At 34.0% G+C, this 27,069-nt stretch overlaps 1 protein-coding gene across 1 annotated transcript in view; it reads right to left on the bottom strand.

Annotated features, from left to right (window-relative positions):
- The window catches only part of MS3_00001880 (uncharacterized protein), a 35,066-nt gene extending 17,665 nt beyond the window's left edge, over window positions 1–17,401 (bottom strand). Inside the window, exons 1-5 of the mRNA XM_051209385.1 lie at window positions 17,095–17,401; window positions 7,582–11,707; window positions 7,137–7,358; window positions 2,505–2,932; window positions 1,258–1,478 (exon numbers count right to left, since the gene is read on the bottom strand). Coding sequence (XP_051074838.1) covers window positions 1,258–1,478; window positions 2,505–2,932; window positions 7,137–7,358; window positions 7,582–7,588 — 878 coding nt within the window. The 5' untranslated portion in view covers window positions 7,589–11,707; window positions 17,095–17,401. The remainder of the gene's footprint in view (window positions 1–1,257; window positions 1,479–2,504; window positions 2,933–7,136; window positions 7,359–7,581; window positions 11,708–17,094) is intronic.
- Between the last annotated feature and the right edge of the window lie 9,668 nt (window positions 17,402–27,069).

The following is a 27,069-nucleotide window of genomic DNA, read 5'->3' as shown; positions in this document are numbered from 1 at the left end:
ATGATCTTAAAGAATAGATCAGTAGGTACCATCGGTTAATGTAATATAAAATTAGTTGTGTTTAAATTTACTTTTTTTGAAGAGTACTATTGTAAAACACGACAGTAGGTGGGAGGGATGAATGTTTACTGAATGAAGTTACAAAGTATTTATATAATACATATATATAACCTTCAGTCGTCCATTTGCATCCATCTGCGATCTGAATTGTCTTCTAAGTGTTCTGCCAAACACCATACTTTCGATGGACTAGAATTCACCACTCTACCCTGGACCGATGCATACATGTGCCTGGTCCTACGTTGTAGCTGACTGACTGACTGACTGACTCTACCCAATAATTGTTGCAACTTCAACACTTCAACAAATATCCTTTTGAGTAGCACCCACTACACTAGGTATATAAGTAATCATTTCACTTAATAAATAATTTGGTGAACAATAAAAATGTCTACTGATTACTTACACTTTGTTTCCCTGCAATTACAAAATAATTTCCATTTTTTGTACTGCAAAATCAGCATAAAAAGTTAGTGGAATTGATAGTTATCGTTTTCTTACTTACCAACGCCTGTTACTCCTCGTAGAGGAGCGTAAGCCATCTACCAGGATAGCTATCGTTTACATGAATATAAAACTTAATACATACTACACCTAAACATTTATTTTTTTACTTTAAAAATCCATATTGAACTCTTAACCCGAGTTGAACTGTCTGAATACAGATAATACACTTGTAGATGAAGTAATTAAAAGGACCACATTAGAAAAATAAACGCTTTAAACTGTTATATACCGAGTTGAAAGTTGTTCAACATTTTGATAAATGTTTCTTTGTGACTCGTCGAGCACTTCACACCATGTAAATGTCCATAAGAACTTATAAAATTGCATTGACTTATAATAAATGACAATAAATGTTTAAAATAGCTTGGATTGGTTTAAAAACTACCCTACTGATTAAACAAACACAGTGTTATACTAAGTAACATACAATCCCGATATAAATGATCAGATCATTGATATACATATTCATATAAAAACTGGGTATTATCTCTTAATCACTAACACCAATAGGATATCAACTGAAAAAGATTTTTATTCAATTTAGAGGTCAATTTTCACTACGAAGTGAAAGAACAAATTTGTGAAAAGAACATACCTTAGTAAAAACATCATATAAAATATGTAATCCAGTATATACAGAATAAAAATTAAAAGCAAACAAACAATTTTAACCTTCACAACACTGTATACCTTGAATATTCACGTGAAAATGTTTTTAATAATTCATTCAAAGACCATGTTCCAATCAATGTACTTGAAGGTCCATGTTGTGGATCAATGATCAAATATCGTGATTCACCTAATTCTCGTGGTACACTCCACCAAGCATAAGAATCAGGCAATAAATAAGATTTTTTCTCAAAAGATACATGTAAATCTTTTGAATAATTTCGGAATACATATTGACCAGACTGATAAAAGAGAACATTTCAAGAAAGGAAATAATAGAGGAAGCAAAAATGAGAAGATTTGTCATCACAATCATATTATTTCGATAAAACTATTAAAAATATGAACCTTGCTGCGTTATCACAATTTGTTCAGACGACAGTGCTTTCATAAAATATGAAAACCACACGTTAAATACATTATTAGTACATCTTCCATCAGTTGTCTTTTACCATGCTTCATAATTCTTTCATTTCTGTTATTACACTTTCTCTTCACTTTAACTTAATCTTATCAACCTTCCATTGCCAGGTATTCCACTGCTGTTTGGTTACATACTACTTATATCTGCAAAACAAGTAGCATATACCACACACACGACTCATTCAGGGATCGAATCCAAGATCTGCAGGTCTTGCAGCGAACCCCCAACCATTAGAATCACAGGATTGATATTAAATGGTATAATTTTAGTCAATTTACCATATTAATTACTTATACCTGTTAATCCCAGAAAAACAAGTTTACCATATACCAAACGATTATCCACTGACATTGATAACAACTGTTTCACTACTGACACCAATGATAAATTAACATATCTATAAACAAAATTGTCCTTCTGAGTCTAACAGTATGATCGATCTATATTTCGAAGTAAGATGAACAACTTTCAGTTTCGTCTATTGTTAAGCTTCATCAAACCAGGTAAAAAAAAGTACATTCTGACACTTGTTAAACCACTTTTCACTTTAAAAAATGAACTTATACAATTCACCACCTATGGAATTCGATCATCAACATGACACTGGTAAATACTATTCAGTGTTCAATTAGTCTTGTTTGATGTCAATCGAATTTCAAATAGCTAATTGAAAACGTCTCTGGATGTGACACTCAGTAATCTGTAATTGAACCGCCTCAAAAGTTTCCCCTCAGTGGTAAACTAATATAATTACATAATCATTAACAATTATAGTATTTTTATTATCTAAAATCAAAACTAGATACAAAATGACCTTATACAATTAAAGAAAACATTGACTAACCTGACATTTTTTTCGGCAAATATAATAAATGATTAATCCAATCAAAGCTAAGAGAACAAGAGCTAATAGAATCCCTAAAACGACAGCAAGTGTATTATTAGAATCAGTTTGATTGTTTTTCATCGAAGTAGATGTTGGAATAATCGAACTCCCACTAATATTACTACTATTATTACCGGTTAAAAATACTACTGGAGGTGAACGTGTGATTTCGCTTGATCCGTCTACTTCACTTTGAATGATTGCATAAATTGTATAAGTACGATTTGGTTCCAATAGTGGATTTGAATAACCAATTTTACCACTCGACAAATTTGAAGAATCAAATACTTGACCAGATCCTATGATAATAACCTCTGATGGATTACTAACATCGGAATAATAAACAATATTAACATCATTTGATAAACCAAGTTGTGTTTGATTCACTAATATTTGTTTTTAAAGAAAAGAAAAGTAGAATAAAGTAAAATGAAGGTTTCATTCCATGAAAATGAAACTTAACTACAATAATTATTATTTGATTTAAGCTAAAATTATTCTTTCATTCACCCTATTCATTTAACTTACAGAAAGTTTTTTTATAACGACTATGTAACCCATCCTATCAATTACAAATTCCAGATAATTACCAAGCTCATTGCTCCATGTCTTATATACTATTTCCAAGTGGCCTGAAACTTAAGTAAACTTGAAATCTTATCGGTCTCTGGACTGCACCCTCCGATGTTTTTGAAGTTCATCACAATTGACTGAGCACTTGGTGGTGATCAATGTCATGTGTGTCAAGTCCTTAGTGAAGATCGAATGCTATCGATCATGTTGCAATGTGGCCACCAGTCTAGGTGACTCGACATTGTGTGCACTATGTTGAGATTAGATGGTGGTTGGAGGTGGTCAACAGGAAACCCTGGACCCGGGTTTTGTGCTACTTGGCACTCGTCAGCAAAGTGTACCTGTAATCTTGAAGGAACTGGTGCTTCCTGACGGATTCGACCTCATGTCACCCAGCTTCACAGTCAGAGACGTTACCAATGAGCTATCCGAACCGCGACCGACCTCCTGTAGGTGTTGGCCCGTGGTTTTGATTTTGTCCTCATTTAGATCAGAAGATGTTCGTCGAAGGACTCACCACTTTCGTGGCCCGTGTATCTGACTCAATTTTAGATTGTGTGAATGTTTGCTATCGCTGATTCTCGTATATCATCGTCGACTTAAATCGCGTTATCCAAAAACGGAATTAAATAAGTTGAATAACGAGAATTGACTTGAGAATACATATATTTCGTGAATGAAGCGAATGAAGCATAGCAAAGCAAAAATGACGCGTCTGGAAGATGGCTGGGAAGCCAACTCCATTTTAGTTAAGCGTTATTCCATATTTATAGTCAGACAAAATAAGCTACAGACATACAATGAGTCATGGGACATGAAGTGTACACACATATACGCTCATGTGAAAACAGTCAAGGCTAATAAGCGAATAATTAACAAGGTCAAAATATGGCTCAAGTAAAATGAATAAAATAGGATGTCCGGAAGTTAGAATAAGGTATATGGGCTTGCCATAATAACTGACACTACATAGGACTGAGATGTTGAAGTTGATCTCCAACTGACCTTACACCTGATCACGCAGAATTATTAATGATAATCTTTGTTATCCTTGTTATTTTTTCCCATAATCAATGTCAATTGTTCCATATAAAATCATATATCAGTGCTACAATTTAATAAAAATGTTTGTAAGCTGCTGATGAAAAACAATGAAATATAATGACCCAATTGTTGTGTTGGCTTCATTCAAACTTAGAAATATTCACGGTTAAAATATAATTAAATAAATGTGAAAATAATCAGCTGGATATCCTGTAGTGATACATTCGGCTGACCAGTTCCAAATAGAAAAAAACGCGTGTCTTGGATTCCACTACTAGCCACCATCCATCTCTGCTTATAATGCTTGTGACTTAAGGCGACATCAAGGCAATTCGCACAGGACTGATTAATTGCGGTCCTGAACATCAATGGGGAGATTCAAACAAACAATACAAAATGAATAATTAAATCAATCTGAAAATAATGTTTAAACACCCCATCCCCTTCATATTAAAACACAGATATACGAACGAAGAATATTCTCTTCAGGTTCTACAATTTTGATATCCAAAGTAAAAATCTCAAAAGTAGTCAGGTATAAGACAAAGTACATTGTTTAACATTATTGTATGTGAATTTAGAACTGTTTGTAATATAAAATAAAATTCTTAATGTTAAAATGACTAAGATTCAATGTTAACTTGAATAAGCTTATAGGCTAAAGGAAATTGTGAAAATAATGATCAGAATAAATATAGATCAGATGGGATGGAAGAGATAATATTTCAATTACAGATTTGATCAAATGTTTAGTGGATGACTAGATTGGTATATAAAATTATATGATTTCAATAAGAAATAATAAATTGGGGGTGAATGATAAGTGAATTCTCATTAAAAACTGATGTTGAATGAAGAATCATTAAAAATCACCATACAATGGACAACTGTTTTGTTGTTACTTGGATTTATCGACCGTTAAAAGTATACCTCTGACATGTGACTTTTGGTTATATGATGAACACGATACCTCCACATAGTACATTTGAGTTTTAGTGTTAAACTGCCCAAGTTTATTTATTTATTTAAACACCTAAACATTAGTACAAGGAGGCACCGAATAGATACGCGCTATATAAATCATTCGAACTATGTGAGGGCTGGGATACTACCCGGGTGCTCAAACCGAAACAGGTGGTTTTCTTAGGGAATCACACCCCAAACCTTTGACCTAAAGGTCTAATCCACAAGGCAATGGAGCAACATCAGGAGATGCAGTCCCATGGTAGTTGGTGACCAATAATTGGTTCATACGCCATTTGTTCCTTCAGGATACTGGAGCCCATGTACACCAGTAGTTTAGAATCAGGGTTTTCCAATTCCCATAGATAGACTCTCTGTGTCCACCAACCCGGTTAAAGAGTCGGATATTCGCTTTTCGTCCTCTCAATTTCGTAAACAACATCCACATCACGAGAAGGCAGTGAGTAGGACTTCCCTGGCAGTGGTTGTATGCACGTGGCCACTTAAGAGCATTTCGAGAGAGAGAGAGAGAGAGAGAGAGAGAGAGCTGGCTCTCCCCGCTCTCAGCTGTACCAGGGCATTTGGGGGATACCTAAGTTCAAACAAAATTAATTTTAGGTATCTTTTTCATTTTCTTCTAGCATTTATAGTAAATGGTACACGTACATTGGCCATTATTCAGTGATCAATCGATGGAAGTATATCAGTCCTACGAGAAGTCAGTAGCGCACAGAATGGCTCGGTCGTAATATCCTGAGACGTAAAGTTGGAGCATCAGTACCCTCAAGATTGCAGAAACACCTTGCTTACAACTTTCAACTAGTACGAAACCTGTGTCTAAGGTATCTTGTTGACTACCTTCAATCACCTAACACCAACACAGTCAGTACATTTACTTGATGCTTTTTCTGTAAATTTCGGATATTTTGCTTAGCAGATTACACTTGAGTTATGAAAATTTAATTCAAAGATTAACATTCAAAATACTTCTGAACTCCTACAGCTTTCTATCAGCACATCGCATATAAAGAACATAGAAAGTAGGTTACATAAAACACTACATTTACACTGTCCAATGTTCAATTTTATCAAACGAATTATATTTCATCCAAACTTGTTAATAGTAATTCCCAATATCTACATTAGCAGTTATCATTAATTACCTTTTAAAGTTACATTGATCAGCTGTCTATCACTAAAGAATAATTAATTCCCGCCTACTTTATAAACCGTTCCTAATTTGATCAATTTATTATTACTATCATTCATTAGATGAATTCAGCACCTGATTCATTCAACCTTTTTTCATCCACTTCTAAAAACAGAACCAGTAATAAATCTTCTATATCAATTTATAAATATAGAACTAACATCCTATTGTGATTGAAAAAAAACGTCAAAGACACTAGTCTTCTATTGGCAAAATATAAATTATCAGTATAGGGATTTAAGGAGATTGTAATATCTTAACAGTTGAATTCACGAGTCAATTTAAGCTAGACCATCATTGAAAACTTGGAAGCTCTGAACGACTGTTTCGTCTTTATATGGGACTCCTCAGTAGTGCACAAACACGCAAAACCGAGTGTTCTGGGTTCGAGTCTCTAGTGCAGGATTGTGGATGTGCACTTCTGGGGAGTCTCACACTAAGGAGAAACAGCTGTCCAGTGCTTCCAGATTTTCACTGGTAGTCTAGTTTAGATCGTAAATTCAAATGTGAAACAACAAAATCACTAATATTCTAGGCGAACAGGAAAATTCAGCAGAAATAGAAATTTAGTGAAGATATAAGATAAACTAGTTATGAATAAACCATGTGAAATGAAAAATAAAGAAAGTGAGGTACATTTATTGGTTTATAACGACTATTGATTAGTACCAGTTAGAATGTATCATACTAGGAGATTTATACTATGTGATGAATAAGCGATCTACCTTGATTTGAAATAATCATAACGTGAAATACATTCACAAGAAATATTGAACAAATACACACGAAATAAAACTCACAAACTGAACGTCGTTTACGATTAGCATTTGAACTTTTCTCAACAACAATATAGAAACCATTCAATGGACCACCTTCATAACCACTGAAGTTTGGAAATTTTACATTCACTAATAATGAACCATTGAATACTGGAACAATTGGATTAAAGGTAAAATTTCTTGAATTTTGAAATGGAGCAGGACTTGTCCATACATTCAAAAACGAAGATCCAATTGATGTATCTGAAAGAATGGATTATATTGCAAAAATGTTTAATTGAACAGTAGTAACCACAAATTAAAAGTGAATTATAACTTATTTCCATAGATTAAAATTAACTGAAAGTTAGTTAATCTATAACATTTTATAGTTAGGCTACATCCATTCTAATAACTTTGTGATATGAATAAACTGACTTGGGAAACTATACTACCAGGATACGGAATTCTCTAAAGTAATACATACTTTCCATATAAGATAAGTGTTATGACCTTGAAGTTGAGGGTTCAAAACTTTTCTCCACCCCGTCGCCAATTGTTATGACCTTGGATGTCTGACTTTTCGATCACACGACTTATCTACCAATCCGAATACGACTTATACGAATCTTCACACTAGGCCAACCAATGACGTTCAACCGGTGTGGGCAGTTTAGCGTCCTTATTGGTCCTATGTCCTACGAGCCCTTCCACTTGAGTCCAGAACACAATACCAGCTTCCGAATCAGAGCAGATCGTTTATTTCAGGCATACTTGGTTTATATATCAATCATACAGACCGCAACGTACCATAAAATAGGAAATAATATTTGTACACAAATAAGCCCAAAAAGTGGCTGTGAATGTGGGAGGCATTAGTTAATAAACTGAACATAATTTAAGAAGCGTAAATCGTACAATAATAAATTATAGGTCAAAATAAAGCTTATCATAAAAGGAATATAAATATACATAATGTAATTGTTGAATAGTTATACAATAAGAATATTCATAGAATATTAGTCCATGAATAGTCCTCGGAAGTTACCTGTAATTTAATCTTCACCGGATATAACACCTCCCTTTTTTTTTTTTAAGATTCCAAGTTTAGATTCTGATTTTTAAGAAAAATTATGTGTAACTTTCAATTTTCCTCCTCCGCGAAATAATGTTGGGTCCTTATGTCTCCAAATTACAACTAATAGGACTTTGTTTAAACCATGTTTCTCGTATTGACTGGAGAATCCACTAAAAGTGACTAGACGATAATGAACGACTTTTGATTTGAGGTCATTATTTTCAAGTTCATTATGAATCTCATTAGCAGATAACGAGTCATTAAGAAAGTCAACGTCTAACAGAATTAAATTAGATTTTTGGCCATCATTCGACTCAGCTGACATATTTCCCTCATTGTTATAAGAAGTTTCATCAAAATCATATGCATTATTCTGAGAATCAATGTCTGGCACACTGTCATTAGAAATGGGATAAGTTGACTCAATATAAAATTCTGTCTTCCGGTGATTTTGAGTAACATCTGGTACAATTTGGTTCATCGTGTTGCTCCAGTTATTTTCTGAATACGAGTCACCATAGCTTTCTCGACTAATAGCACGTGGACCACAATTTTGTTCGAGCTGACGTTTATTTTCGCAGCTAGACAGTACCAGTAGTGTTTCATTTGATTCTGGACTCTGAGCATCATCTACAGGATCTGGCTCCTGATCATCTGGTATTGTCACAACTTCATGTGCATTTAGCACAATATTTTCTTGCTCTGAGCTGGACACGTTACCAATATTACGTTTTCCTTCTGGCAAAGGTAATGGATATGAATGATTTTGTAAAGCGTCATTTAATCCTGTTGAAAAGTCTGCACACAGGCGAATAGCTCCGCTCGCTTTCTGAACTACTACAATTGGTGCTGCCCATGCCGAATAATTAACAGGTTGTATAACACCGAGTTCCTCTAGTCGGTCTAATTCTTTGTCGACTTTGTCAATAGCTGCATATGGAACTTGACGCTTTGGACGGAAAACAGGTTTTACATCCTGTCGTAGGTATAATTTTGCCTTCTCAATTGTGCAGCATCCCAATTTATTCTGGAACAAGTTTTTATGTTTCTGCAAAAGATCTTCTATCGTTACGACTTTCTTGGTTACATGAACTGCGGGTGGATCTCTAGGATTATTTGCGCCTTTCATTGTGCATATTTCATTTAATGGTACATCCCATAAATTTAGTTTATCTATCCAGTCTATACCAATAAGGTCTAACTCATGTCTGTTCGTTAAGTAGCAATTTCCTGTAAAGTAATTACCTCGGAATTTAACAGAGCATTTTATCATTCCCACAAGTTTCAATATATCTCCGGACGCATTCCGTGCAGTGTGCTCTGTTGGTAATACTTTCGGACACCCAATTAAATACCAAGTTCGTCTCGAGATTAGTGTGATATCTGACGCTGTGTCCAATTGCAATCGAATATAAACACCATTAACAATTAATTCCACATATCTTCTTTTATTCGCTACGCTTAGAGCCCGTGTAGAATATACGCTGTTTATATACTTATTTTCGTACTGGTGCGGACGTCTGGTTCGTTTTGGTCTTAAACTTTCTCTAGTTCGGCAGACTAATTCTTTGTGGCCAACTTTATTGCATATAGTGCATCTATGATTTCTAAACCGGCAAAATCTTGAGAAATGCCATGCACCACAATACCAACATTTAGTTGCAGGTTTAGGAGCTTTTGAGTGATATTTATGACTTTTGGTACTATTTTGTCTTTGACCTGTCTTGACAGCATGAACAGAATTTGAGGGCACAACACTTTTGGTTTCCAGCATAGCTGTATCTTGTTTTAGGTTTATTAATCGTTGACATTCAGTGGTGATAGTTTGTAACGTCATTTCATCATCATGTTCCATACGGGATAACAACTTCATGCGAAAGTCAGCATCAACAGGAGAGTTCAGACCAGAAATGAATAATAAGCATTTAAATTGATCACTGGTTAATACATTTAATTTAAATCGTTCTGCTTGTAAATTTACTCTTCCGGCGTACGTATTATAATCTTCATCAGCCTCTTTAGTCAGCTGTAGACAGTTATACCGGATACGGAATAAAGACGCCTGTTCACAAAACGTTTTATTTAGGATGTTAACAGTTTCATCGAAATTAACTTCTCGCGGATGTTTAGGCAGAATATGGTTTTTATACTTTTGATGCTCATTAGGACCAAGTTTCTGTAATAGCAGCCGGACTTTCTTTGCATCATCCATAGTAGCAAATTCTACTCGAAAAATATCTTCTACTCTGCCGAACCATGCTTCAAAAGTGTGACCGCTGTCTGCATCAAATATAAATTCTGGAATTGGATTGAGATATGATTCTATACTTCTATAATCCGGATTACCTTGTTGAATAGATAGTTTACCCAAAAGTGCCTCCAATAGTTGTTGTTGCGAAGCTAACATTTGATGCTGCTGCTGTAATAATAACTGCAATTGTTCTGAAGAATCTGACATTTTTTTTTTTAAAATAAAAATTTTACTGCTAATAATAATATTAATCCAAAAATCACCGGCAACTTATTACAGCTAATTTATTTCCAAAATCTGAGTCACCACTTGTATTATTATTATTTCTTTGTTGCCAAATTCCCCGTCGCCAATTGTTATGACCTTGAAGTTGAGGGTTCAAAACTTTTCTCCACCCCGTCGCCAATTGTTATGACCTTGGATGTCTGACTTTTCGATCACACGACTTATCTACCAATCCGAATACGACTTATACGAATCTTCACACTAGGCCAACCAATGACGTTCAACCGGTGTGGGCAGTTTAGCGTCCTTATTGGTCCTATGTCCTACGAGCCCTTCCACTTGAGTCCAGAACACAATACCAGCTTCCGAATCAGAGCAGATCGTTTATTTCAGGCATACTTGGTTTATATATCAATCATACAGACCGCAACGTACCATAAAATAGGAAATAATATTTGTACACAAATAAGCCCAAAAAGTGGCTGTGAATGTGGGAGGCATTAGTTAATAAACTGAACATAATTTAAGAAGCGTAAATCGTACAATAATAAATTATAGGTCAAAATAAAGCTTATCATAAAAGGAATATAAATATACATAATGTAATTGTTGAATAGTTATACAATAAGAATATTCATAGAATATTAGTCCATGAATAGTCCTCGGAAGTTACCTGTAATTTAATCTTCACCGGATATAACAATAAGTGTATGTAGAACGAAATTAATTGAGAACTCTACCTTAAACTTATTAGCCAAGATTTTCATATCCTTGGTAATGAGAGATTGTGACAGAATACACAGTACTCTACTCCGTCAAAGATAAAAATCTCACCAAGTACATTTTGAACCCATTGACGTTACTTAGATGACTTTTTTTTCAAATCAATAACATCAAATGAGTCTCAGGAATACATAAATATTAGGTTGATTATGTGAAAGTCCTAGTAAAATGCAACTCTTTAAAATGAAGTCATTACAAGTTTCTTTTGATACTCCAGAACTACAATAATTTTCTGTATTTCTTGCATTAATTGTGTATTTTCCAACAAAATTTGTGCTAGATTTAATAGAATGAATATAGAAAATTAATCATTTGTGAAAAATTACTTACTGGTGAATTTAAAACCATGAAATCAACACATGATCACCATGTGTATTAAGTGTAGTTGTCATTAGATATTTTATATTTATTCTTTAATTAATATAATTAGTTTATCAGTGTAAAATGAAATATTCTTACTATTTTTTATAGTAACATAACATAAACAACTGGCAATCACTGACAAACGATATTCATACACCTATGAACATTAACACAGTTGGATGACGGCTCAGTGGTCTAGTGGTTAAGCGCCTGGCGCTAGACTGATAGACCCTGGGTTCCAATCTCATGAGGCGGAATCGTGGATGCGCACTGCTGAGGAGTCCCACAGTAGAACGGAACGGCCGTCCAGTGCTTCCTGGTTTCCCATGGTTATCTAGCTTCAATTAACTCATGATCTCAACTATAAAAATTAATAACTTAATCACTGAACATTGCTCCAAAGAACGAAAAGAAAAAAATTAGTCACTACAAGATATGAAGTTTAAGTCATTTGTGTTTTACTTAATAAATTTTATTCACGGCAAAACAGTTAGATAAGAAAGATTTTGATACTAAAATCATAGAAAAAATAATCTATTCTTTGACAACTTTATAATCCGATATCATAATCAAATAAGTCTACAGATCAAATTCTAAAAATTTTATTCTTAACATTCTTAATTTTCAAAGAGTTGTACAGTTGGATATTGTTTGAATTGAAACCTATTCATAGATCTTACGTATATTTAGAAAGATATTTACACATGTATTATATCTTATAAACTATCTGTTATATCCTAAAGATTAAATTACGAGTAACTTCTGAGATCTATTAATGGACTAATATTATCTATATATATTCTTATTGTATAACTATTCGGTAACTAGGTTGTGTATATCTATATTCCCTTTGTTATAAGCTTCATTTTGATCTATAGATCATTATTATACGATTTACTGTTCCTAAATTATGTTCAGTTTATTAACTACCGTCTCCCATGTTCACAGCCACTTTTTGACTTGATCTTGCACAAATGTTATTGCCTATTTTGTGGTGTGATGCGGTCAATCATAGCATCCGTATGAAAAACTGTATTGTAAAGAAATTCATCATTAAGAGAAATAGGATGATACTAATGACCTCTTAAAGCAGATAAAAATACCTAGAAAGAATTTCTGTAAATTACTATTCAACATTTCGTATTTGCTTTGATCTTATAAAATACACATATCCTTGTCAGCATGCGAATTTGTGGAGATTGTTGTATTTTCCCAGTTGGAATCATGAGTCAATCTAAGCTAGACTGAAATTTGACATTAACACCATTGGTTGTAGGCTCAATGATCTAGAGGTTAATTGTTCATGTGCAGGATCATAAATGCGCACTACTGAGTCCCATACTAGGATAAAATGGTTTCTAATGCTTCCAGGTTTTCAATGGTGATCGATTCATGATGACAACAACTGTGAAAACATACATTCATGTTAACTGTTGTCTAACATCAATCAAATAAGGTTTCCTGCAATCTTTTACATTAAAATTAAACAATATAAACAATAATTATCCTGTCTTGTTATTCTCGACACTATAAATGCTACCTGAAAATGATGGTCGAGATTGTATATTACGATAACCCGATTTAACTATATTGGATTAAAAATATTTTCTGTTAAGTTCTGCCATAACAAAGTAATTCGGCTGATGAGCTATATGACTAAAAGCATCATACTCATGGTTCGATGATGAATTTGTACTACCGGCTGAACTGAAGTGTGACGGTAATAAAGAGTTCCTTCCAAATATCATGCATCAGTAGCGATGCTGCCTCCTCATAACGAAGGGAGGTAATTACAAAAAGATCAGCTAAAAAATAGCAATCCTTACCTTGTATTACGGATCTTTTTCGCCGCTGATAGGGCCTTATATAATTACAGAGCTAACGAGTCTAAAGCAACTAACAAAAAATCCATGTGCGACCGGCCTCAGAAAGTTGTCCTTTGGATACTTCAGTGATGTTCCCAGGTAGCCATGATCACTCTTAACATAGTTCACGTTTCAGTCTCATTCAGAATAACTATCTTTCCATGATATGTACAACCAAGGAGTGACAAATGCTCTCATAGTTCTAACATTATTCGAGATTAGCTCGCTGTTGTAACAAAGTGACCATCCAACGTCCGTATAAGTGTTTTTGTCGGTGGATTCCCTACTATTACTCCATGAAATAATAATGCTGTTGGAGAGGGGTTATCAGGGTTTTTGTTTCGTCCTGAACTCATTAGCTGAGCGTATCTGCTACTTAAAAGACGACTAGAACCCACATTATTGTTAAACCAACCGAGAATTTTTTATAACTCCTGTAAGAATCTCTAAGATACACTGTACATAAAAATTGTAGTGATATCTAGACAGTCATCTAAATAGCTCTGTTGTGAACCTAGCAGATAAAATTATGTAAGCATTAAGGTTTGTTCAATATGAAATTGGGCATTACTTAATTCCATCTGCTACTCTCGAGGAACATAGGCCACCAACCAGGAGTCTCCAACCTGCAATGTCCTGGGTTCTCCTTTCCAGTTTTGTTAAGTGCTGTTGATTCCTTTGACATCTGCTTCTGATTTCCGGAACAAAGTGTTCTTTAGTCCGTCTCTTTTCCCTTAGCCTTGAGGATTCCGAGTTACGGCTTGCCTTGTGATACAGTTTGATGATTGCCGTAATGTATGTCCTATCCACTTCCAACAACTTTTCCTGATTTCCTCCTCCTCAGATGGAAGCTGGTCTGTCCTCCGCTACAGTAGCTTTTTGCTGATGGTGTCCGGTCAACGGACATTCTGTATCTTGCGTAGACAACTGTTTACAAATGCCCTTAATTGTCTGATGATGATTGTAGTAGTTTTCCACGTTTCATCTCCGTACAGTAGGACTATCTTGACGTTCGTATTGAAGATTCTGAATTCGATATTGACTGAAAGTTGTTTTGAGTTCCATATGTTCTTCAACTGCAGGGATGCCACCCTTGCATTAAAAATCCTTGCCTTTACATCTAAATCAGATTCTCTTTGTTCATCGATGATGCTGTTCTGGTACGTGTAAGTTGTAGTGTCAGTTGCTATATTAAGCCCACATAGCTTATTGTGGCTTCCGGATAAGCCAATTAATTCATTCTTCTTAAATCACGTTTTGACCTTGCCAATTATTCGCCTATCAACCTTGAGTGTTTTTGGATGAGCGTGTGTGCACTTCTTATCCTACTCATCACGTCTGTAACGTATTTTTGTGAGACTATAAATATCGATTAATGCTTGATTATATGAAGTTGGCTCACACGCCTTCTCCACTGCGCGTCACTCCGCTCTCTTCTCTTCATTTCTTTGCTCGTTTATCTAGATTAACGGTTGTATGAAATATAAGTATTCGAAATTCATTCTCGTATTTGGCTTATTTAATTCCGTTATTTACTAACGTGATTTAAGTCGATAATTATATACGAGGATTGACATGTATGTTTCAATAACAACCAATCGTACGATCGAACTGAATTCAGATTTAGGGCAGCTAAAACGTTTCCACATCTTCCAGAGTTTCTCCATCAAATGTGATTGGGTTGGTGTTCTCTGTGTCGTATTTCAGGATGTTGCTTTCACCCTTGTGTATGTTGAGGCCTACTGATGCAGAGGCTGATGCTACACCAACTGTCTTCCTCTGCATTTGTTCGTGTGTATGGGATAGAAAAGCCAGGTCATCTGAGAAGTCCAAATAGTCTAGTTGCACCCAAGCTGTCCATTGTATTCTATGCTTCCCCTCAGATGTCGAGGTTTTCATAATCCAGTCAACCACCAGAAGAAAGAGAAAGGGAGAGAGTAGGCAGTCTCGTCTAACTCTGGACCTCACTTGGAATGCGTCTGTTGGCTGTCCTACACCACTCTGCGCTGTAGTCCATCGTATGAATTCCGGATGATATTGACGATCTTATCTGGTATACTATATTGTCGAAAAAGATCCCATAATGTCCTCCTATCCACACTGTCAAATGCTTTCTCGTAATCAAGGAATTTGATGTATAGTGACGGGTTCCATTCAATTGATTGTTCAACGATTATCCATAGTGTCACGATTTAGTCTATGCACGACCTATCCTTATGGAATCCAGCTTGTTGATCTCAAACCTTGATGTATACTGAATCTTGCATCCGGTTCAACAACACTATGTTGAAAACCATTCCCGATTTTGACAGTAGTGTGATTCCTATGTAGTTCTCACATTTGTTCAGATCTCCTTACTTCGGCATCTTGATGACGTATACTTCTTTCCAGTCCATCGGTACTTGTTGCTCCTCTCAAATCTCCCTGAACGTGGAGCATGTTTGCAGTTACTTCTTTGTCTGACTTCATTGCTTTGGCTGGTATATTGTCAGGTCCCGCTTGTCTGATGACTGGTCATCCTGATCTCTTAGTGAAGCGACATCTATAGGAAGGTCTGTGTGTGCTACTTTGATATTCAATGGAGCTGGCCTATTCGAGAGTTCCTCAATGTATCCTACCCATCTGTCCCTCCGTCCTTGAATTTCATTGATTGTCTTACTTTCTTTCTCCCTGACCGGTCTCTCTGGTTTCCTTTATTTCCCTGCTGGTTTCTTCGTTATTTCATATAGTTATCTCATGTTTCCTTCTCTTGTAGCTCTATCCACTGTCGTTGCTAGCTCTTCCACGTATCTGTGCTTGTCGCTTCTAATGCTCCTCTTCACCTGCTTGTTTGGTTCAGTGTATTCACCTTGTGCCTTGAATTTCCCTATTATTCTTTGGCTGTTGTTAATTGCTGTCTTCTTTTTCCTCCGTTATTGAATCTTGTTCAGGGTTTCTATAAAGATTCATTCCTTATGATGATGCGCCTTGCGGCCCAGAATCTCTTAACATATTGAAGTTAGTTAATGATCCCTCTCCAGTTGTTCTCCGTAGTAGTTTTCTCTTCTTTGAGTAAAATCTTTTAAGGCTTGGAACCTTTTGTTGAGAGTTATCTTGAACTGGTTGAGTTTGTTAGTGTTTCGAAGGAATGTTGTGTTGAACCTATATAATGCTGTTTCCCCGGTCGTCCATTGCTTCCTTAGCTTCAGTTTCATCTTAGCCACAATCAGATGCTGATTTGAAGCTATGTCAGCTCTTCTCTTTGTCCTCATATCTTATGTAGATCTTCTAAACTTTTCATTGATGCAAATAGTGAAATTGGTTCACTAAGCAGTAAAAGAGATCCATGAAAATCAACTTATGATTCACCAAAAATAACTAAACTCCAAAGCTGAAATCAAAAAAAATTAACATACACGTTCTAAAATGAGTATTAACAATTTTAATATCACTTACTGTTAGTTCCAATCGCATCTACAATAATCCGAAATCGAGAACTAGCAGGTAAATTAGAAATTTTATATAGATGAACACCACTACTACCATCTAACAAATTAAAAATTCTTTTTGAAAATACTGGAGTAAATGGAAGTAGTGTTTCAATCATTTCTACAGAGATCTATAGTGAATTAAAAGATAAAATATGTCAAAATATCATTAGTAAATAGTATGAAATAAAAAACTGTATACACCCAACATTATGGATAATAGACACTGAGTAAACCTATGAGTTTTAAAAGGAATTAATGTCATTCAGTGTGCCATGGCAAAGAGCTATCAGAAGTGATGAGATTTAAACTTGCCAATCAATAATTATTTAAGGCAACTCACTTAATTTTATGACATATATATACAAATAAATAAAAATTTAGAAAATGGACAAACATCCAATGGCAATATAACCATGTTTACAACGCACGCAAAATTGTGATATACATTTTCAGCTACTTAAATATTTAGGAGTAGCCTCAATAATAAAGGGAGCAAATGGGTGACATGAACTCTACTACTACAACTATCGATGTTGGAACACTCTAATTTCTAGATACTTGCAAAGAACTCAGTCAGCTACTTAACGAGAAGGTCGCTGAACAGAAAGAGGTTGTTTTCTGAGCAAAGTTACAGTAGACAGATGCTATTATCTGACCCGTGGCCAACAAGTCACCATTGGCTACTCAAATGAATCTTCTCTATGCCTAGGTGCCTGACATGTGCGCCCAACTCCCTAAAATATCTGTAGAAAATTTTTTTGTGGAAGAAAACTTAACTGATGGTAAAACTCAACCTTGGTTGCATCCAAGCTGCAATCTGTCGTAACCTATACGGAAATGACGAAAAGACATCGTTCGTCATACCGATTTCTTACTATTTGCTGGAACCTTCTAATCTAACAGCATATAATCAACTGTTAATGGGGATTCAATCGATTAGTGCTGCCTCAGCCCTAGGGTTTAGTGAGACACCAGCGACAGCTAAACCGGACGATGTCACAGTGCTCACGGATAAAAACATGTGAAAGAACTTTTTCGATGCAGCAGATGGAGAGTAAGCTTGGAGATAGTTGGTAGGGTACCCTAAACCGACGTTTCGTGATATTTGATATTCACTAGCAAGGCGTACTCATAATCTTCAAATGTTTCAAACTCAAGTTACGTATTTTCACAGATTAAGATGCTAACACTAAGCTATTCGACCCAGCCTTGACCTCCAATATAGTTAAAACGTTTCAATGTATAACAACACAGTCATCATTCATTTCCATCAACCGGAAACAGTCTTTACTCGCAACACAAATAACAGTCATTCGTTTAACTTGTGAGTTATTCTGGAAGCTAGTTATTACTGACTAAGCACTAAATTATCATCAATATTTAATTATAACATGGGTGTCATGAAAATAGAGGGTTACCATTACAACAGATGTGATCAGTTAATTCCGTGTCAAGTCAAGTCGGAGACGGAGAGAAAAAACAACCAACCAAACTTTGTTCAGTAGTTATATCGAACATCTTTGATATAACAACGTCGTCCTATGAATTATCAAATAAATAATCCCGAAGTAAATGTCCATTACTTTTCTAAAACTATCTTTTCTGTAATAGTTTATGTTACCGAATATATCATTCGGAAAGAAAATGCTTTAACATTTTCCGGTTTAATTTTTTATACGGTTCAGTCAAATTAATATAGAATGCTTGTTCCAACCTTTTTACAAATACATAAATGCATACAGCAACTGTCCTACAACCAATTTCGATTATGGTTAAGCCCTTTTATTAACTTACTTAACAGACAATGTTAATTGAACAGTAACAATTTGCATATTTCTTTATACCGTTATGATCACTAGATTACATGACAGGCTCTAGCTAAAAATGTTGATTGCTTAAATATCACTCGATGATTCATCCTCTTCCCCATGTATATATGTACTCAAATCCTATTATTAGTTCTTACTTTGCCTTGCCCTTATGCGATTTGACTATAAATTTGCCTATGTAATTGCTCGTATATACCTATCCACCTCTCCGCTTCAAATACTCTCGATGTGTTTATAGCTTTGTGATCTACGCTATCCGCTTATAAACTAGTTGTCATTTCTCATTGCCTTCTGATTTTAATCACCGTTTTGATTTATATTATAACGGTTATCGAGGTGATCGATTAACGAAGCAAAGCTACTACATGTACACATGCAAAAATACTCGTATTAAGTAAATTACACCGAAGTGAGTAGAAGAAAATCCTATCTTTATTAGCAACCAGTCACAATGAGAAAATAATACAAGCATCAATCAGCTCCTATACTGTGTAATAATCATTAGAGAAAATGTACTTTGATTACATATTTAAACGAAATCTATGGAATTAAATAACCACTTAATTGCTTAACAAACATTACAGAATAAATAATATACAGTATAAAATAATCACTATGATTGTAAAAGAAAATTGGATACAATCATATGAATTACTATCAGGAATAGTCCTATATGTTGTGACAGTATCATAGACACACACACCACAGATGTAGTCAAAATCAATTTAGGAAAATTCAGGTTAACTTTTTACTGAGTAGCTTACTTAACGTTTCCATAGTGTGTAGTTAGGAAAAAAAGGTAACCAAAAAAGGATGATCAATTTTTACAAGATAGTACTATCATGTTTGGTAGTGATTCTTGATATAAATTGTCAGCGACGGACGGAACTCTGAAAACCAAGAAGTACTAGATAGCTGACTTGCCTTAGGTTGAACTAACTCAATAGTACCATCTAGGTTCTGTGGGGAACACTATACCACTCAACCAATAAGTTAGTACCTACTGCTCCAAACTCCGCAACTTCAATCAATTTGCAATATCCCACAATACTCATTATTCATTAATGAAATTGTTGGGCAAATGTAGCTCACTTGCCAATCTGGTTTACTCCACAGATTACAACCCTCCACTAGAGGCTCCAAGAAATCATTTTGAATGTGGTCGTTAGATAAACATTAGAATATGTTTAAAATATATGGTATTATGCAATCCTATCTGAAGACAATTTTTTATCACGATGCATATAAATCAAATAGCGATTTTAAACTAGGTTGTAACTGGACAGGTGTCATACCCTCACCTAAATGAAATACTTTAAATAAGGCATATATATATATATATATATATATATATATATATATATATCCCCGTGCATTAGAGGCCATATGCCTAGCATGAATCATTACAGGACAACGCAGAACCATAAAATCTATTATGTAACATGTAGTTGGCTATCAACCACGTCGCATCAGTTTCATTATTATTTCACATTATAAAATCAAATCTAATCAGTTGAAAGGTGTAACATAAATTGACTTCATATTTTAGAATCATTAGCTATAGATAATCTACTATAACCAAATCTATGCATCCAGAAACAACTTATATAATATCCGTACAGGATGCTCATTCGTCAATAAAGACTGAGTAAAAATCAGTCCTAAATATCAACAAAAGAATAATTCAAAATCCTACAACGATGGTACGCACATCACTCCACTTGGACAAGTGAGTAGTTGATTAAACACCATAGTTTAAAGGATAACACGTTAATGTTTTTTTGGCGGAGGGTACTGGTGTAGTGTCGGTTATTATTTTAAGCCCATATACCTTATTCTAGCTTTCGGATAGCCCATTCTATTCATTCTGCTTGAGTCACATTCTAACCTTTTTTTGTTAACACCTATCCTCGTATATAATCATCGACTTAAATCGCGTTAGTCAATAACGGAATGCAATAAATCAAATAACGAGAATGGACTTGTGAATACATATATTTTGCATATAAAGTGAATGGAATAGAGAGAAGAGAAACGACGCAGAGTGGAGATGGCTGGTAAGCCAACCCCCATTTAACCAAGCGTTAATCAATACTTATAGTTACACTAAAGTAAGTTACATACAGTGATGAGTAGTGGGATAAGAAATGTACACACACCTACGCGCTCATATAAAAACAGTCGAGATTGATAAGCGAATAATTAACAAGGTCAGAATGTGACTCTAGTAGAATGAATAGTTGGGCTGTCCGAAAGCTAGAATAAGACACATGGGCTTAACATAATAACCGACACTACACTAGTCATCACCAACGTTTTCCAGACTATAGAAGTTTGAACTTGATGAGCTTCATAATGGACTAAACATGAGTACTCGATTTTACTGTTGGCCCCAATCCATCTATTCTATGGAAGTTTTTAAAGTCGTTTGATATTCTTCTATCTAGTCACTGTTTAAAACACAAAATGACCTGTAATCTTTTCCTAATGATGCATTATATTCGAGCATATTTCACCAAAATTAGCTATTTCTATTCCTTACTATTATCATTATTAACCTTACATTAAATGTTATTCACATTTCATCCACTTGGGAGAAAAATATTCACGCCATAAACATTCACTACATACTTATATCTTTGACCTTAAGTCTCCTATATTTTTATCAACTGTCGGATGATTTCATTTATAAATCAGCTGTATCCACTATTATGAACTGAACTCAACAAATTCTACTCATTATACACATAAACATACATATTAACATGTAAACATAGCAACCATTTCATATGAATACGATTGTATTGTCTATTGAAATTGCAATCATTGAAAACAAAGATTATTTTTGATGAGATATTCGTTTTATGGGATTTGTGAACTTTGCATTGCATCCGCTAGTTACGACCTAATGACAGAAAAATATGAGTCATTCCATCTACAAGTTGTCAGCTATGACTTGAATGCCTCTGATGATAACAATGCCTGGTTGAGTAAGTTCACATCTTTGAGAAAGGATTCATTACATTTGGATTAAAGATGTTTTATTAATAAGAAAAACCTTGATCTGGAACATTCTGACGATCCTTTGCAATTAATCACAACAAACTGAAACACAGTGAGTTAAGTGAAATCGAAAACTGTTTAACAGTCAGATTTCGATGTTCAATCCCCTGATGCTCGTGATACAATACTCTCCAAAAACTCAGGTTTTCACTATCTCGATCAATCATCCAGTTAAATTCAATGCTTTTTTTTTTTAAAGCAAATCAACAAATATTTTTTAAAAATACGAAACTTTTTAACTAAGTAGCTAATTCAACCAATGCAGACATTCATTAAATTTGTGGGGCCAGTGGAATGTCACTGAGCCCCAGACAAATCATCCGGCAGTTGGGTCAATGAATATTGAGCAGATTATCGATCCCTGTCAAGATCAAAGACAACCAACGCGCATCATTTAATAGTACGCCATGAACTGGCCCATGTGATGATGATCATACTTTCCCTCGTATCTACTGTAACTAATATATATTTCTGTAATAACGTCCTTTTGTGCTATACTTTCTTTAAAGCAGAAATAATACCTTGATATGACGAAGGAATAAACCACGTTCAGTGCTGACCGTAAGGTGTAACTTCGAAGTTAGCTATTGGTCATACAATTCCCGTCTAACTCGAGTAGCCCCCTTCCCCCCGATCATTCGACAAAAATCATCAACGTTAATGATCTACAAGTTTAATAAATCTCTAAACATGATATAATCAATCAATATTGATTCACAAACATAAATCCATAATTTTTTTTCAGCCTATTTTTATACAATCCGTTTGTTTTGTTTTGTTTTTATACGCGCGCATTATCAATGCCTTATGTTTTTACTATAGAATTGCATTTCATATATAATGAATTAAAATATGCCAATTCTCATCCCCAATAAAATAATATGCGATATGTATATATATGCAAAGTAAGTAGATAAATAAAAGAAGTCAGCAAACAATAAACCAGACGTTTCGTTTCCAATACATATTTATAAACAAAAAGAAAACTATAGAAAGTTCATTCATATTATTCATCCAAATAATAACACTCGGATTCAATCATTGAATGAAAGAGAAGATGAGATTTAATGCAATCGAATGTTTAAATATAGATTCCACCCATTTATATGTATACAAGATGAATTATATATATATATATATATATATATATATATATATATATATATATATATATATATATATATATATATATATATATATATATATTCGAAGGTTACATTCAAGGTATGACTCACTAAAATAAGTCCCTTGATATCATTACATTATTCATTAGTTTAATATTCCTCATAATGTCGTAAAAAATAAAGAAATAATAGTGTGCAACTACTACAGAGTAAAATAGTACGAAAGTATTATACAATCCAAGGTCAAATAACAGTTGGTTTTATTCTTTTTTACAAATAATGAGACTAAAATAGACTGTAATTAACTGTTCAGTGTAATTATCACTAATGTCAACAAAATCACTATGGTAATATTGATATAAATGATTAAAATGCAATCACTAAATGGTAAACGAGGGAAAACTGTAAATTATTGTAGTTTAGACCAGGTTTATTTTTCGAATATTAATTGGTGTTTTAATTAAATTTAACTAGGGGTACAATTAATCATTAAGACAGTAGCCATGACACAACCTATACAATTAACATAATAGATAGCTTACAAGACAGACCAGCTTAAGAATTTTACTATTACCAACTTCCCTAAGTGAGCTTTACTCTTACAAAATAAACAAATAAACAACAGAAGGTAATCAAAATAACTTTTTTATACATAACACTGTTAATCGCTTCTAATCTAATCATTTGAAAATATCACACTTGTCAGGAAATGCGAAGGTTATAGGTTCGAACCCCAGAAAGAGTGGTGAATGTGTACTTCATTATTTTAAGTAACCCCCTTGTTGATGTAAACTAGTGATAACACAGAAAAATTACTTCCAATATGTATGAACAACTTAATAAACTAAAATTATTCTTTGTGTAAGTAGACTATTTATCCAGCCAAAGTCATCGCCGGTATATGTTCGTTAGGCGATGAGTTTTAAAGCTATTTTTTTTACTTTTAACAATAAGACATTCTATTCAGTATTTTTCTTCCTCCTACACATAGACAGTTTAACCACGCGGTTAAAAATGACCGAAATCACTAGCATCGGACCATGTTGTTTTCTTATGCAATCTATACAATGCTTTATTCATATCAATCGACGTTTGTGAACGAGAAACACTTGAAATATTTACCATGATCATAATATAAGCAATATATCTACGTTTCATAAAAATACTACAAAAACGTCTATTTAAAAAAAGCAAAACATAACGTACAGTAAACATTGATGCTATTTGATTGAAATTCCACTGAATCATAATTTCTGAATATGAGCGATTGACTAATTGAACATTGAACTGACTTAATGTATTAAATGTTATAATCTCTGAGCTCGCCGAACCATAGGTAAATACACTTTGAACCTATGTGTTACATGTGTTGAGTTTTTTATTTTCAAAAAATGTGAAAGCAATTTCAAAGAATTAGGTCAATCACAAAACAATATTATACATAATGATATAAAAAAGGAAAGTTGAACTAGTCAAAAATGACTAACTATTATTAATGAAACAATGTAGGGGTGAGGCTTGATTACCTAAGGTTGCATACATAAGTTACATACTTAAGTTTGATGATTAAGTGTGCCACAACGCCACCCCCCACCCTGACACAAAAATGTATGTTTACTAAATCTTTGTTTTCACTCTTTTCAAAATGATAAAGGGAACTATGTGTATGAAATGTTTTATTATAAATCTGCACTAAAAACATTGCAGATTTGTACTTAACTCGAAGTTTGTTTAAATGTAAAGTATAACCAAACGAAATATGTAGTAGTTATTATAGTCAGTATCAACCTTAAAATTCAGGTATAGGAAAATAGCGACATTATATGCTTTATTTGCACAAGAACATAACCGTCATTTATGATATGAATGTGAACTGAATAAATATCAACTAATTACATTATTTACACAGTAAGACTACAATGTAAATTTAACAGTAGATAACTTACTTTTGCATAATAGATAGTCCCACTCTCCAACTGTGATAATAAACAGTCTTGAACATTTGCTTGTACTGTGATATTATTAACTAAATTTGGCGTCACCTGTTTCCAGTAGAAGACACGATATTCAATTAATGTACCCCATTCATAACCTTCTTTCGGTGGAAGCCATGTTAACCGACATGAATTCATACCACAATATTGTACACTTAATGAAGTTGGTTGATTTGAAACTGTCAAAAATAGGAAAACGAGCGTCTTATTATGAATGTTAAAATATAAAATTTAGTCTACTTTCGAGATTGGTTTTTCAGAATAAATAAACTCATATTAGTTGAGATCATCTACCGATCAATGTTGTTGTCAGTTAATTTGAGCAATATTGAGTTTACTGTGTTCAGTGGATCTTCCAACAGGAAACTCCATAGTCAAAGGTTGTTACTTTATCTTATAGTAACTACAGGAATGTCTTTGTTGTTTTTCCTACTTATTCAGAATAAATATAGACCTAGCCTACCTGAGTTCTGAGGTATCGCACGTCATTTCCCTCAGTATTGGTGATTCCATGCAGAATCTTAAGTAGAGTGATATAACATTCTGATCTTTTTACTTTCTTCACTCGCTTCCCAAACTCTTCAACAATCTCTCAAAACCCTTTAATACTTTTAAACACAGAATCAATTTGATTCAATGGTAGAGGCAGGCAGCAGTCTGAAGCAAGCATTTCCGTGAACTCGATCAGTATGTAGTAAACATTTTAGGAGCACTTTACAGTGACGCAGTATTAAGACTAGAAGAAATCAGAGAATCTTTGAAACAGTAAGTACTGCACGTTAGAAGTATACCGTGTAAGGAGGGAAAATAATTATTTTAAAAGACTAAAATCATTCTACGGATTACTTTCAAAATCCTCGCATCTACGAATTAAGTTACCAACCAGGAATTATAACTATATATGGCTATAAAGTAATTTATTTAGACTGACTGTAGAACTTACACAAATCCTTATTCCTTGATAAATTTAGCATAAAGCGATAAACTTTTTTATAATGGTAATACTAGAGTTTAGACCATTTGAAAGTGATAAGAAGCCTTGAAATATGATGAACTCGTGTTATTCTGTAAACCTTGACTGTAGAGCGTTCAAGACACCCAGTATAGATCAAATATAACTTTTCTTTGCAATTTTGAAACGATCTTCGTATGAGTTACAAAATACTTTATTCAAGTTAGATGATACTAGGTTCCTCTGTATGATACAAATAACGATGCATAACTTTCCTTGCAACTTTTGTTTATATTATATATATAATGGTCGTAAGAATATTGAAGACCACTGTAAGCAAGTATATCATTATCTACATTAAAATCCTCTGTATATATATGAATATATAAGTAGTAAGTACATTACACACAAATATGTTCAACCAAGTTAATTGGCTTGTAATGGGATGGTGCTAGAAAATACTTTAACAACTACATCACAGAGGGACTGGAAGAAAACAATTAAAGTTTAAAATTTCCAATTCTGACAAAATAAGGGAAGACAGAGCCAATGATGAAACTTTCTGAAATAAAAAAGGATCATCATAAAAGGGGATATATGGTCTATATGGATTAAATACACACACACATGCAACTCCCTTATTTTATATAAAACACTACCTCATGGGTACCACACCCTAATGTTAAGTTATAAAAATAAATAGGCAGTTTCTTTAAGTCGACAAGAAAATAAGTATTTAACCATAGTACACTTAAAAAAAACAATTTTATGTCGATTTTTTAAAATTTCATACAGGAAGAAACTTGAATTATAAATAGGAAGTAGTGAGCTTACATTTATAGCAGAGTAGTGAATGAGACTCAGAAGCCAAACATTAATGTTTAAGCTCTAGACCATATGCCACACCTATTGTATGAGGACAATGATAACGCACCTATCAGTCAAAATTGAAAGTATGTGTCCGTGTTGATGAACATA

The sequence above is a fragment of the Schistosoma haematobium genome, chromosome 1, assembly GCF_000699445.3.
Source record: "Schistosoma haematobium chromosome 1, whole genome shotgun sequence".
NCBI classification, from domain to species: Eukaryota; Metazoa; Platyhelminthes; class Trematoda; order Strigeidida; family Schistosomatidae; genus Schistosoma; species Schistosoma haematobium.
This window is presented reverse-complemented; position numbering and strand designations above follow the sequence as displayed.